The sequence below is a fragment of the Camellia sinensis genome, chromosome 10, assembly GCF_055761805.1.
Source record: "Camellia sinensis isolate YWXY chromosome 10, ASM5576180v1, whole genome shotgun sequence".
Classification (NCBI taxonomy): domain Eukaryota; kingdom Viridiplantae; phylum Streptophyta; class Magnoliopsida; order Ericales; family Theaceae; genus Camellia; species Camellia sinensis.
This window is the reverse complement of record NC_138970.1, coordinates 176,677,864-176,692,259: the sequence shown is the minus strand read 5'-3', so window position 1 is coordinate 176,692,259 and position 14,396 is coordinate 176,677,864. Positions and strand designations below refer to the sequence as shown.

At 34.3% G+C, this 14,396-nt stretch overlaps 1 protein-coding gene across 7 annotated transcripts; it reads right to left on the bottom strand.

Moving 5' to 3' along the window:
• Positions 1-5,832: 5,832 nt before the first annotated feature.
• On the bottom strand, positions 5,833-14,035 carry LOC114286651 (carboxyl-terminal-processing peptidase 2, chloroplastic-like). Of its 7 annotated transcripts, XR_014342957.1 has the most exons (13): positions 13,307-13,439; positions 13,105-13,172; positions 12,081-12,152; positions 11,884-11,954; positions 10,658-10,830; positions 10,303-10,515; positions 9,811-9,875; positions 9,692-9,713; positions 7,444-7,571; positions 7,223-7,348; positions 6,582-6,799; positions 6,129-6,279; positions 5,833-6,041 (listed from the first exon to the last, which is right to left on the bottom strand). XR_014342957.1 is itself a non-coding variant. In XM_082892870.1 (12 exons), exons 8-11 carry the CDS (start codon positions 10,512-10,514, stop codon positions 7,507-7,509), a joined length of 378 nt encoding a protein of 125 aa, XP_082748996.1. In that variant the 5' UTR covers position 10,515; positions 10,658-10,830; positions 11,136-11,213; positions 11,884-11,954; positions 12,081-12,152; positions 13,105-13,172; positions 13,307-13,511; positions 13,668-13,808; the 3' UTR covers positions 7,223-7,348; positions 7,444-7,506. The 7 variants fall into 7 exon arrangements, 6 of the variants coding, with proteins under 6 accessions (XP_082748996.1, XP_082748994.1, XP_082748991.1 ...); XM_082892870.1 differs by lacking the exons at positions 5,833-6,041; positions 6,129-6,279; positions 6,582-6,799 and adding exons at positions 11,136-11,213; positions 13,668-13,808 and having other exon boundaries at positions 9,811-9,889; positions 13,307-13,511; XM_082892868.1 differs by lacking the exons at positions 5,833-6,041; positions 6,129-6,279; positions 6,582-6,799 and adding an exon at positions 11,136-11,213 and having other exon boundaries at positions 7,444-7,635; positions 9,811-9,889; positions 13,307-13,713.
• Between the last annotated feature and the right edge of the window lie 361 nt (positions 14,036-14,396).

Genomic DNA, 14,396 nt, shown 5'->3' with positions numbered 1-14,396 from the left:
TTTTTCGACTAAGTTTAAGGCGTTTTCTGCTCTAACTCCTAATATACACGTGATAATTACATGGTTTTTGTTGTCACAGGTTCTATTTATCATAAGGATACTGCCCGTGACATCTATATAATGGTTTATGGGCTGTTTTGCATTTTCACACTCTGAACGCCCTTTTTCGACTAAGTTTAAGGCGTTTTCGACTCTAACTCCCAACCTATGTGTGCTAATTATATGCCGTCTATTGCCATATGTCTTATCTATCATGAGGATGTTACTCGTGACATCCATACAGTGATTCAAGGGCCATTTTGTATTGTCTCCCCTCTAACGCCACGTTTTCGACTCTAACTGCTAACCTACGCGTGCTAGTAACATGTCGTCTGTTGCCACAAGTCCTATTTGTCATGAGGATGCTGCCCGTAGCATTCATACAGTGGTTCGGGGGGCTATTTTGCATTTTTGCCCCCCAAACGCCTTTTTTGACTAAGTTTACGGCGTTTTTGGCTCTAACTTTCAACTTACGCATGCTAATTGCATGTCGTCTATTGTCACAACACCTATTTGTCCCAAAGATGCCACCCATGACATCCATATAGTGGTTCGGGAGCTGTTTTGTATTTTTGCCCTCTAAAAGTCTATTTTTCAACTAAGTTTATGGCGTTTTCGCTTCTAACTCCCAACTTACACGAGCTAATTACATAACACCTGTTGTCACATGTCCTATTTGTCACAAGGATGCTGCTTGTGACATCTAGTAAGTGGTAGACTTAAGCCGACTAATATTTTTTTAGTCACCAAAAAGTGACATATTCAGTTATTAAATTTGTTTTTAGTCACCAATAAGTATTAGATCTTGACTAAAAAAGTTTAGTAGTTACAGCCTAAACAAACATTGACTAATATATTTTTTAGTTTTCAAAATTAACTTTTTAGTAACTAAATTCATTTTAGTCGCTAAATTTGGTTGCTAAATGTCATGACCCAAACACGCCCCTATAGGTTTAGCGTCGTAACCGGCCAGTAATCCTTGGATTACCAAAGGCCTCTGAATAGAATAACGTATAATTAGGGGCTGCAGAAGCAAATAAAGAAACATACATAGTCCATTGAGTTGTGTAGACATACATGAGACAGATAAGTTTTAAACTTATATAACGTCAAACTTCCATATAGCTTAGATCACTATACATAAAATGTCATGAGGGACTTAACCCAGCGTACAGACAAGAAAAAACAAACAACAAAACGTCCAACAGGTTCACAAAACCTAACTTCTCAAAAAGGAACCTCCCCGGAGGCACTGTGGTTGCCTAACTCAAAACACTCTAGGCAGTAACTTAGGCCTAGTCATGCGCCTGTTCACCTACATACATAATATAAATAGTGAGCGGAAGCCCAGTGAATAATAATAGAGTAAAGGATTTAAATGAATGATGTCCATAACAGATTTAGAAATTAGAGTTCATATAAAAAATAGATTTATATTCATATCCTTGTTCAAACTACACACAGAAATCAGAGTTCATACTTCATTATACATGGTATATCCATTAGCATTATCATGCTTGTCAGTTCTATAAAGAACCTTCGGTACCGGAAAACTTGTAACATACTTGAGCCAAGGTATTTTTACCCCCGAGAAAGGGCCTTGAGACCACGATATTATTACCCCCGGGCAAGGGTCATGACACCACGGTATTATTACCCTCGGGCAAGGGCCATGAGACCACGATATTATTACCCCCGGGAAAAGGCCATGTGCTAAGGATGCCACGAATACTTGTTAGAAAATGGGACAGTCATTCATCGTATAGAACATAACATTTCGTAAACAGATCTTATTCATTTATACAAAAAATAATTAAAGTTAAACATAACTCTATTAAGTTATTAATCACAGATGGCTGCACTTGCAGAACAGATTAGGCAGATAAACCAGATCGTCTATGGGGCGCGACCTATATAAACATAACGGATACACATCTTGAAACACACACTCGGGTCGTACTTAACTTAATTCATTCCATTCTAAGAGTGTCTTAATCTTGGCCTAAGAATGTTTAAGATGCAATGAGGATGTCAAAATACACTTTGGAACTCTTAACAAAACTTGCTGAAAACAGGGGCCCCGCTCGAGCGCAACTTCCTTCGCTCGAGTGGACATGCAAAAATGTAAGTGGTCGCTCGAGCGCAACTTTTGTCGCTCGAGCGGTCTGTAAACTTTGTAAAAATACTGGTTGCTTGATTTTCTCACTCGATGCGGACTCGGCAGCAGCTCGAGCGCAAGACTCAGGTCTTTACTCGAGCGCAACTCTTGTTGCTCGAGTGGTCTGCAAAAACATGAAACTTCTGGGAGCTTGCATTTCACGCTGGAGCGGACTTTTGGTCCCTCGAGCGGAGATGCAAAAACAAAGGTAGCTCGAGCGCAGGATCTGTCGCTCGAGCGGAGAGGTCGAATTCTAGAATTTCCAAATTCACCTCCAAGCTGCAAAACATAAGTTCAAAGTCTCAAAATGAAACTTTTGGCCCCAAAACTTGAGAAAACACTAGTAAACTAATAAAACATGGTGAATTCAAAATCATGTCACAAATTAAGCCCAAAAGCTTTATCAATTGTTCAAACCTCAACCTTGAAATTGTGAAAACATATCATTACATATCATGCATGTAAAGGTGCAAGTTCAAAGCTTTCAAAACATGATCCAATGAGGTGTCTAACTAAAAAACATAGTGAATTCTTAGAAGAAGATCAAAGTAAGGACATGCAAGGCGAAATTCTTTGAAAACAACCTCAAATTGTGATGGAATGAGCATGCATACATGATATGCTTCAATTCTCTTCAATTCTGACTCAATTCTTGTATCAACCAACTTAATTCTTTAGAGTTCATGTCCTACGCATCATAACTTCTAGAGGCTATTTTGGCCATATATAGGCTTGGATTAAGATATTCATTAATTAGGCTTAATTGAGCATTAATTATTCTAATTATTTCGCTCCGAATCGAATTTCAATTGAACCTACCACAATGTTTTAAAAATTCTAACTAACACATTTACCAAGTCGATTTCGTGATCGAATGCCGATAAGGCCTTCAATTCACAAAACAAATTAGACACAAAAACAGATATTCCTACCGCAGACAGATATAATCACAAATAATATAATGTACATATAATTAACTCAAAATTTTACCTTAATTACTTATTAGATATAATTAATTATGATTAATCAACTAATCATAAGTCGGGATTCTTACCACCAAAAGTATAAATTTGTCAGCTTATGATAAAAAGCATTAAAGGATTGCATGGCAGAAAAAACAAGCCCATCCAGAAAATACATTGCCTTAAGTGCGTTTTGCATTTAATGCTTTTATTTTATCATATAGAAGTCAATAAAGATTGTAGAGCTTTATCCTTATAATAAATTGAAATCTCCTCAAATTCTTACACACAATTCTTAAAAGATGTATCATTGTTAATATATTTTTTTCGGGTAAATTATACAAATGATCTATATAGTTAACACGGTTCATTAATTTAGTCTCTGTTATTTTAATTTATATGATTATATCTCTTAATTTAATGAATTATGTCGTATTAGTTTAATAAATAACAATCGTTAGATTTGGTCGACGGAATGTTGTTACATGCTCGAACGATGTGTCAATTTGATCCCCTATAATTTACACGATGTGTTAATTTAGTCCTTATCATTTTAATTTGCTCGATTTTGATAGTGACCAAATTAGCACTTCGTGTAAACTATAAAGACTAAATTGACACATCGTTTGAGTTTTCATCCACCAAATCTAATGACCGTTATTTATTGGACTAATATGACATAATTCGTTAAAATAAGGGGTAAAATCAAAAAAATTAAAATAACATGGATCAAATTAATATATTGTGTAAACTGCATAGACTATTTGCATAATTTACCTTTTTTTTTATTGCCAAAAGAAAACTTTTTCTGATTACTTCAATATAGAACAAAGACACAATCAATAAAAAAGAGGGGATGCAAAGAGCATCATAACTCTCAAACTAATCTTAACAAGATTGGCACTGGAGAGAGAGCCTAACTCATATGCTTGCATGCCACCAAGTTGACAAGGAACCAACCAAACAAGAGAAGACAAAGAAACAGAAGAAAATATTATTGTTAATATCACAGAGTGTTATAATTAAATTATTTTTAATTATAATTAAAAATTTTACAATAAGTCATAATTAAAAAGCACTTGAAACACAACTAAAGATCTGTTGGATCATCCTTAACCCAATCTTTATAAACAATACATTTTAAAAGCAATTAATTGTGTTTAGTTATATTCTCAGCATACTTCTCATTATTATGGGGTAAAAGTTTTTGTCAAATTATGAATTTATCAAATAACTTATTAAAAATTAATCAACTTGACTATTAATGAAGGCATAATTAATATACATTCTAATCGATTCCCCGCAACCACTAATTAACAAGTTTGAAATGATTATATAAATTCTTTATAAAAGTTGAATAGATAAGAATTCTACAAATATTTAATACATTGCTAACAAAAAAATATATATAGCTAAGGATTTTTTTTCTTTATTTTCTCAAATTATTATAATTTTATCACACCTTTTAAATTATTAATTTAAACAATTACCGCTTAAACTATTAACTATAATTCATTTTACTACAAATCGTCAACATAGTTACTAATTGTGATGGAATATCTTACCTATTGGCACACAAAAATATTTGTGCACATAATTTGCACTACAGGAAATTCGTTCTTTAGCGGCGTTTTTAAAACGCCGCGAAAAGCCTGAAAAACGCCGTAATATCTTATAGTGACGTGTAAAACTTTCGCCGCTGATAGGGCCGCCGCAATAGCTACCCAACGTTTAAAAAACGTCGCTAAAAATATTAGACGGCGTTTTAAAAAACGCCGTAAAATCTTTGACCACCGTCTCATCCTCCGTCCCAAATTAACGTGTGACGTCACAATGACGTCATTTAGTGGCGTTTTTGAAAAAACGCCACTATTTTTTTTATTTTTTTAATTTGTGCTACTCCCTACAATGACGTCATTTTGTGGCGTTTTTTTAAAAAACGCCACTTTTTTCATTTTATGGCATTTTTTCAAAAAACGCCACTTTTTTCTTCTGTTTTTTTTTTGTTTTTTTGGGTGGGGGGGTTCCTGCTACTGATGCAAGAATATGAAATAAAATACCATTTTGAATGGTAAAATAAATCCATTCAAAATATATATAAAAAAGAGTAAATAAAACGTGATGGTCATTATGATTCAATCATTGATCATAAATTTTGTTGAAAATTGATATTACAGAGTTATGTGATTACTAAGACCAAGCAATCTGTGGGTATTGTTATTATTCCCTCTTTTTCTTCTGTTTGGTTCTTCATTTAAGAAAAATAAATAAACAAAAATAGAAGTCACAAAGTGAAAATAAAACCACCAATTTCCAATCAAAACATAGCTGTCACTTTTGGTACTTCAAAGAACATCAAAACATCTTGCTCTTCTCAAGCCATTCTTTAGCAGGAGCCTCGTTCATTGAACCTACTTTAGCAGCAGTCTCTCCCACTGACAATAAGAACTCTACAAAAAAATATTTGAAGAGACCCAACTTACTGAGAATACTAAGAGATAGTTCTGTCACCATATCTTCAACCAGCAGGCAAAATTCCCCAAAACCTGTTCAAAAGTTCAATGATGCAAACATAGAAGATGTTCCGGCTTTTTCTCTGTTCTACACTCTGCATCTTCTCACCAAAGAGCTCCTCAAAAGATCAAACCACCCTCATTAACACATCATTATTCATTCTTCGTCACTGTCACCTCCGTTTTCAGCCACATTCACCCTCTCCATAACATTGATATCTGGTTCATCTCCTAAATAGCAAATAGATGTATCTGAGGATGATCCAACAAATCCCATTTCATGTGGTGTCAGACCATGGGATGATGGGTGAGGAATTGATTGTAAGAAGTTGAAGTAAGCATATTTTACATCGAACTGCATATCATACCCTGCAAGATAACATGTGCGTTAGATTCTTATACTCCTTTTTTTAAGTCAAAGCAAGAAAAAGGAAGAAGCGTCAAATTCGTAATTACAATAGTTCACTGCGATGGTGCATGTCCTCTACACCAACAACCATGAAAAAAAGGGAGCAACATGTCACAGTTGTCTAAATCCACCAAGCAAATGGTTGATATAACCGCAAAAAGTGGGAAAAGCCAATCACTTGTAACATCCTTCAATCTCCTGCACATATCTATGGAATGAATTGTACTATTTATGCCCATGTAATTCATTATAAGTTATCTTAATAATCTAAATCGTTTTTTTTTTTAGTCTACGATAGTATAATTAACGAACAAAATTTTGATACAGAGTTCCGATACAAAATGGGATCACGACAGTTAAATGGAAACAAAGATAATAACTAAGATTAAAGGCACACTACTTTTAGAATAGTAGTTTCTGACTGACAAAGATAATGAAAAAAAAATGTTAACATCATCAATAAAAACCTTAAGAGAAGTTTCTGACTGAATGCTATATACCCCTTAAAAATGAACTTCTCAACAAATTTTCCTTTGTTGTTTTCCCTGCCTGTTTTCCACATCATTTTTATGTATCTTCTCAACAAACCATCACACTGCAATTATCAGAGTATAATCCGTTTAGTGAAAGCACATGATCAGGAATATCCCTACCTATGCTCCAGAGCTTGAGGCTTGCTTTGCAACTTCATCCAGAAAATTAGTTGGAATGTCTTTTTCTGAAATAAATCCAAAATTTAAGCTTTTCAAAAAATCCAGAAATCACAGACAAACAAATCAATTCAATGGAAATTAACCACTAGTGAAAAAGTAAATAACGCAAGTAGTGCAGATAGTGTGGGAAACACAAAACAACCTTGCAAAAAGCTTCAGAATTGTGTTCAAGAGCACTGCACAATGGTTTCATTAAGCACATAAAAAAACAGTTCAAAATAAGTAAGTTTGGTTGCTCTGCCTCTTGTTTTGGAGCCAAAAAATGGTAATGACAATATCAACGTGTGTATATATACATATAGATATGCATACATAGATCCATCTTCGTTTTAATTCTCATTCTTATTTTGTGAGAATAAAAGTTGATGATTTTCATCACCATGATTGCTGTGATATAAAGATAATGTTGTGGGATTCAGGAATAGAACCTGTAGTAATCAGGATTTGGAACAAAGGTGGTAGTGTTGAGTAGGCCATAGTTTCCACCTATCAATGTTTGTCTACAGTATGTTTTGGTATCATAAGAGGCTGCCATCCCAAGTTGATCCAAGTACCTGTTTGGTTAGCATAAAGATTAGTCCTAAGCTGAACATACTATCTGAGAGTTGAGAAAAAAAATGATCTTGAAAATAAGTCAGATCTTACGTACCAAAAGCTAAACACAAACGCATTAGTGACAAGATTACGGCCACTGTTATAAGCTCCACCGGCTTCACCAACCCATGCTACTGTTGAAGTTCCAGAGGCTTTTAAAATGCTTTGGAGGTTGCTGAATTGCTGGGATTCACCATCAAGATACGATAAATTCTAATTTGAAGTAATTTAATTGCTGTAGTGATACCTAAAGAAATAGCTACTGTTAAAATCAGATAAATTCCAACAAGTAGTAGCTAGCTTAAGCCGGTTACGCAACTATAATGTATTAAAACACGAATGGCATTATTCAACTCCATCTTACCTAGTTACCAACTGAAAAATGTGTGCAATAGCCATAGAAAGATCTCTTCCAAATGACAAAGGTACAAGTTACAACAATGAAAACTTCACTTCACATTTCCTCTGGGTCAACCATCTTTCGAATTATATCAATAAGACGACGGCACAGACTCACAGAAATCACATAAATTTGCACACCAGACACTACCTTAACTTGAGCAATCACATAAATAAGCTATAAGTTATAACCACTAATTTCAGAGAGGCTCATCTATGTAATGGACATGGGTAATGTCAATGATTCATGAGCCTAATCAAGCTTGTCAAATTTGTTCATTTACCTATTCATTCTAATTTCCATATCGAAAGATATTCAACTTCAATTGCAATTACAAGATACTCCAAGAGCTTATCCATATTTTTGTCATATCTAAAACGCAAGGTACTTTTTCCTTTTTGTCACAGTTACCAAAGCCATATAAGTGTAGCGCCAACTTTTCATGAGGCCTCAAGTAAATCCCAATTTCAATAGAGTTAGTTTGTGGAGCAATCTTGCCCAAAACCTAAGCTTGAGCTTGGTTGTGAATGGGCTTCTTAACAAGCCCAGTATGAGATGCTTATGTCAACATTACTTTCTTTATAAAACCCTGTCTGAACTTAAATTCAAGAGGAAAGTTTGATAAAGCCTCTAGGAGGTCATACCAGATAGTTCAAATATTCATATGTTAACCATCTAACAAACTGGGTTATCTAGACAACCCTCAAATCGAACCATACCACCCTTAAGAGGGTCTTGTCATAGACTCATAATCTTTGTGGTTCATGAGTGAAACATCTCAGCTGGCTCTAACAAAATGTCTCATTTATATCTTACTACCCCAAGTTCTCAAAATGTCTCATTTATATCTTATTATATTCACTCTAGGTTAAGTACAAGAAATCTGACTCTAGTTCACACCTCTCAGTAAGTTCTCAAAATGATACAAAATGATTCACATAATAAAACAATGAGATTGTAATGATATCAAGGTACTTCCAAGACATGCTGTGAATATGACAATATGAGATGCCCGAATAAAAATTTAACTGATCGAATACATCATATAGAATATATAGAGCATTACCACCCAATAAATGATATTTTGAACTACACCATGAAGATGTAGATATGCTCACCTGCCAAGGAGCTGGAAAAAATATACTGTAATCTGGCCAAAATACAAGGACTCAAAAAATTTTAGACAAATTTGAGGAAAAATGGGTATCGCTTCCAGGTAAAAAAATTAATTTTAAGACGACATATAAACTCAGCCATCTCTTTATACAACATTAACAGTCTTAAAAGAGGCTCTCAATCAATCGGCACTTCAAATTGAATCTAATCATTCGATTGAGGTTTTTTTTAAAGAAAAGTTATTGATATATATATATATATATATAAAGTAAAGTGTACATTACATCAATAGTGAAGACAAAAGCCCCAAGATAGTTGCCTAAAAACTCTGAGCAACCGCACCCAAAAATGATGTTCTTGGTCCCATCTAACAAATAATCCCAATAAAAACTACAATATAGAAGTAGGTAAGATGCCCACTGTGCAAGACAAAAACAAGACAAAGTGTAGCAAAGTTACTGCCAGTATGAACTCAAAAACAACTGAAAAACAGAACCCCATAAGAGGCAAAATCTGTTCCACCTTCAATCAGTGTGAACAAAGGAAAAACATTCCTGAAGCAGTAGAGTGAAGCACCACAGAGGTCTTCATCACTGCGTTGGGTTTATAGATATTTTATAATGAATTTCAAGCACACAACAATAAATTTTTGTAGAAGTACCTTGATATTACTTATGTTCTGACACAAAGCAAACTACAGTGCACATAGTTAAACACATATGCTAATTAATCATGCTTCACACATTAGTTTCAAGATTGACAAAACAAAGCACAAGGAACAACATACCAGACGATTTGGTGAGACGATCCTGGATAATAAGCGAAGGAAACAGAAAATTAAGTCAGAAGAAGAAGGAAAACCAGAAGCCAAACTCATAAAAGTGAACTATCGAAAAAAAATCAAACCTCAAAGTCCAAAGGCGCCAATCTCATGAAGGAACTGCTCTGAGAATGAACAATTGCCATTGAGCCTAGTTGAATATAGCTATAAAAGTATCATTTAGAATATAGCTATAAAAGTATCATTCAGTAAATCACATTCGAAAGATGAATAGTCATTGTCATAATCCATTTGGGCAAAAAGTATCATTTAGAATATAGCTATAAAAATAAAAATTCAATGCACCATAAGCTGCTATGATAGATATCATGATAGAAAAGTTAATGCACTTTTTAACTGCCAGTCTTAATATTTCATTTCTCACCACACATTGTATGCATAAGTAATCATGCAATATAGTTCTAAAATAAGGGTTCAATGCGTGATAACCTATGAGAAGGAATTCAATAATAGTTTAAAACTGGCGAATGTACATCTCACTAATTGATTGTAGATAATATTTGGTGAACAGAAATGTTACATGGAAAACTAAGTGACGAGCATAGTAGAGAACTCACAGCAAGCACTCTGCTGCATCATATATGCCCATGGTTCCGGTACTTGTGTCATCAATTTTCAAGATAACATCCCTAGACAAAATGCCAGCCTTATTTGCAGGACCGCTTGGAGCAGCTGAAATTACCACCAGTCCTGCACGTAATCCATCACCTTCTATAGGGTAGCCAATTGACAGCCCTACACCTGTAACAGCACCTTGTGTCCCGAACATCCTTCAAAGGACATATTAAAAGATTTTAGAGAGAATATCAAAAGCCACAAAATTCGCTGACCCAAAATAGTTAAGAAAAGGCTTCCTCGAGTCAAAGAACAAGATACATTGAATTAAATGGGTGAGAAGAAACTGCCTTGTACCTTGTTACAAGTGCTAAGAACAGCAGCTTCCTCTATATGATTCAGAGCGCAAAGCTCACTAATCGCTTGAGGCCATTGTGCTTCGGGAATGGAAAGCTTTTCACGTATCTCAACTAGTGCTGTGTGAACATTGAGTCCTATGGCCACGACACTGCTTCTATCTTTTGTATATCCTGAGAGAAAAACAGAGTATAAATATTTGAACAATTGTGCCTTTAATTAATAGTCCTTGTGACAAGTTAAAAATGAGGCTTGGTAATATAGCAGTTGCTTTTGCAACAACACATACCAATGAAGCAAAGATGACATACTATTCAATCCAAAGTACCAATACAAATTAACAGCTTTAAGCATCAATACAAATTAACTAGTAGTAGCTAATCTAACAACAATACACAATACTCTAATAGCAATTCACTACATCAAGCAGTTCCAAAAACTGCTTCTCACAACTGGTCACATTAACCCAAACTTCCACCTGAGTTGTCGGCTTGTCTCCAAGGTGTTCAAAATTTGCAACTGTATGCTGATTAGCACCAATATTTAGATTGACAACCTTTGACAAGGAACAACAAAAGAAGATGTTAATAAGTATATAAATAAAGATTATAAACTACGATTCATATTACATACTTGACTACAATGTGTGTTAACTAAGCATTGGGATGGCCGAATCACATAATTACCCAAAGGTCCTTGAAATTACAAACCTAATAATTTTTCTAATGTTTTAACATGTCCCCAAGGGTAACCCCAACGCTGTTGGATTTCCAGAATATTATAAAGCTTTTATCTAGTCAAAACTCAAAACACACTAGCTCTACGTAGAGCTGAGTAAAAAGTTATGGATGTATGCAGGGTGTAGTCAACCCCAAGTAATTGGAATTAAGGCTTGTCAAGTTGAATCAAGCAATCTAAGCAAAACAAAACCTCAAAATGAAGCGTCAAACCATTACAGACCCAAACCAAAACACTTCCAAAAATAGTAAACAAAAAAAAAAAACTACAAAACAGAGACCACCTTTCTCTTGGAGAAGATTGATCACACCAACTTGACTAAAATATTGTTCTTTTTTGTCAAAACGCTAATTGGTTAAGAAAAAGTCTCTCAAAAAACTTAATATATATTCCCAGTAAGTATTACTATCTCTATTTCATGTATCACATGGATCTTCTAAAGTAAAACACCTTATAATAGGGGAAACAAAATAAAAAGAGTGACATACCATGGTACACAACAGGTTTGATTCCATGTTCTTTCAAAAATACAATTGCAGGTGCAGATTCCACTCCAAACCTGTTGTTGATAAGAAGAACATCGTCAAGGTCATACATCATTTTGGGGAAAAAGGAACAAAAAAATAGAAAAATGAATAAAATCCTATGATATGGCTTCAGAAGTGCAACAAAATCAGGAGAATACCTTCAGAAGTGCAACAAAATCAAGAGATCGATGGAATGCAGCAAGTATGAATTCTAAGAGCCTCTTTTGAACCTACATGCATAAATCACAATGCATTGTGAATGTTTCAAGCACAAAAATAATTTCAGATTATAACTTCTCATTCTCTTTTGACTGAAGATATGGCTTCCAGATTTTAAGAACGACGGAGCATCTAACTTGCATATCAGATGAACATAGAAATATATAAATGAAAACAATAAATAGGTCAAATATTTAGGTTTGGATCAGCAGTCACTGGATCCAACATAAAGAGTTATCAGCAACAATTGAAACAGAGCAAAAATAATTTTTTTATTTGTAAAATACCATATTGAAAATCCGTCCAATGCTTAAAATCCTTTGAAGACTTCTTCCTAAGAACAAACAGTTTACAAAATAGTTTGGCATCTTAAATTGGAAAGCTGGATAAAAGAGCCATTCATAATAAACAAGTAACAAAAGAGGAAACATTAATGCCACCAAGGGGACACCCCATTGACTTGGGTCACATGCCCCTGATAAACAGACACAGGTTCCAGTCTCCTTAACTAACCTATTTAAAAAAATAAAATGAGAGAGAGGGGGAGAGAGAGAGAGAGGGAAACATTTATTTCTTTAGTTGATTATTGAGGAAAATTACAAATCAGTGGCATTCAGGTCAAATTATGACAAATCAATAAGGAAAAAATATATGTTTTGGGGTTTTACAACAATTTGAAGTATATTACATGATATAACAAAATGCTATTGAATGTAAGTTATTAACTTCTGCTTGCTCCTGAAAGGAATGAGTACAAAATATTTTAAACCCAGATCCAGAGTAAAAAAATACCCTCTGCCAATAACAAAAGAGAATGAGAAGTTATAATCTGAAAATAAAGAGCAAATCCCAAGTAATATTGCAATTCTAACAGCATATATATATATATATATAACAGTACACACAAAGAAGAGAGAGAGAGAGAGAGAGAGAGAGAGAGAGAGAGATCTAATAAAAACTTACAGATTTGAGAAGCCAAATCTCAAACAGGTTTCATGTAGATTAATCGACCAATTGATGAACGATGAGATCTAATAAAAACAGAAAATCAGAAGTGAGAAGCCAGATCTGAGTTAGAATGTAAAAAATCTATTAAAAATAAAAAACCTAAACAAATTGAAACTAACAAAATCGAAAGAGACAACTGCAAATCTGGAGAATCAACCTTCGAATCTTCAAGAATCAACCTTCGAATCTGATGAAAAGATGAGTACAGAGAGTGAGAGTGAGAGAATTCGAGCAAGAGCGAGAACGAGACTGCGACAGAGAGAATTCGAGCGAGAGCGAGAGTGAGAGAAACTGCAAATCTGGAGAATCAACCTTCGAATCTTCAAGAATCAACCTTCAAATCTTCAACAAACTTCATAGATCTGATGAAGAGATGAGTACAGAGAGTGAGACTGAGACTGAGAGAGAGAGAATTCGAGCAAGAGCGACAGCGAGACTAAGACAGAGAGAATGAGAGCGAGAGCGAGAGCAAGAGCGAGAGCGAGAGTGAGAGACAACTGCAAATCTGGAGAATCAACCTTCGAATCTTCAAGAATCAACCTTCAAATCTTCGACAAACTTCATAGATCTGATGAAGAGATGAGTACAGAGAGTGAGAATGAGACTGAGAGTGAGAGAGAATTTGAGCAAGAGCGAAAGTGAGACTGAGACTGAGAAAGACATCGAGCGAAGGTGAGAGTGAGAGAGAGTGAATTCGAGCAAGAGTGAGAGAGAGGGAAAGAGTGAGATAGAATATGTAACGGCGTCAGATGTGCACCCACAACAACACTGTTTTGAAATTTAATTAACACAGCACTGTAGTTTTTAATTTTTAATTGATCAATGATGGCGTTTTAATAAAAATGCCATAAAAAAAACGTTGCCGTAGCTTCTTTTTGTTGTAGTGTTGTTTAATTTAATTGTGTCTAGAAACAATAGTTTACTATATCTTCTTGAATTTTGTGTTTCATTAAATATGTTTTAAAAATTAATTTTGTTTTTTTTGTTTGGTCGACTTATTAGTCTCTTAAAGAGTATTTGAGATGATCTAAATAAATATGTTTTTTAATTTTTTACGAAAAGATATGCAAAAAAATAAAATAAATAGAGGAGTGATATGATTCAAAAAAGATATAAGAATAAAAAAGTCAAAAAATTTTAAAAATCATTTAATTATCTATTTGTATAAAACCCAAAAAGTTGATGGAAGATTTCCACAAACATTTAATTATCTTTTTTTTTAAGAAAAATTTATTTCACATATTTCA

Coding starts and splice junctions, on each gene's coding strand:
- LOC114286651 (XM_082892865.1), bottom strand. CDS start 10,514: ATGTTCGGGACACAAGGTGCTGTTACAGGTGTAGGGCTGTCAATTGGC. Junction 9,890..10,302: donor GATGCAGCAGAGTGCTTGCT/GTGAGTTCTCTA, acceptor ATACTTTTATAG/CTATATTCAACTAGGCTCAA. Junction 9,714..9,810: donor TGGCGCCTTTGGACTTTGAG/GTTTGATTTTTT, acceptor CTTATTATCCAG/GATCGTCTCACCAAATCGTC.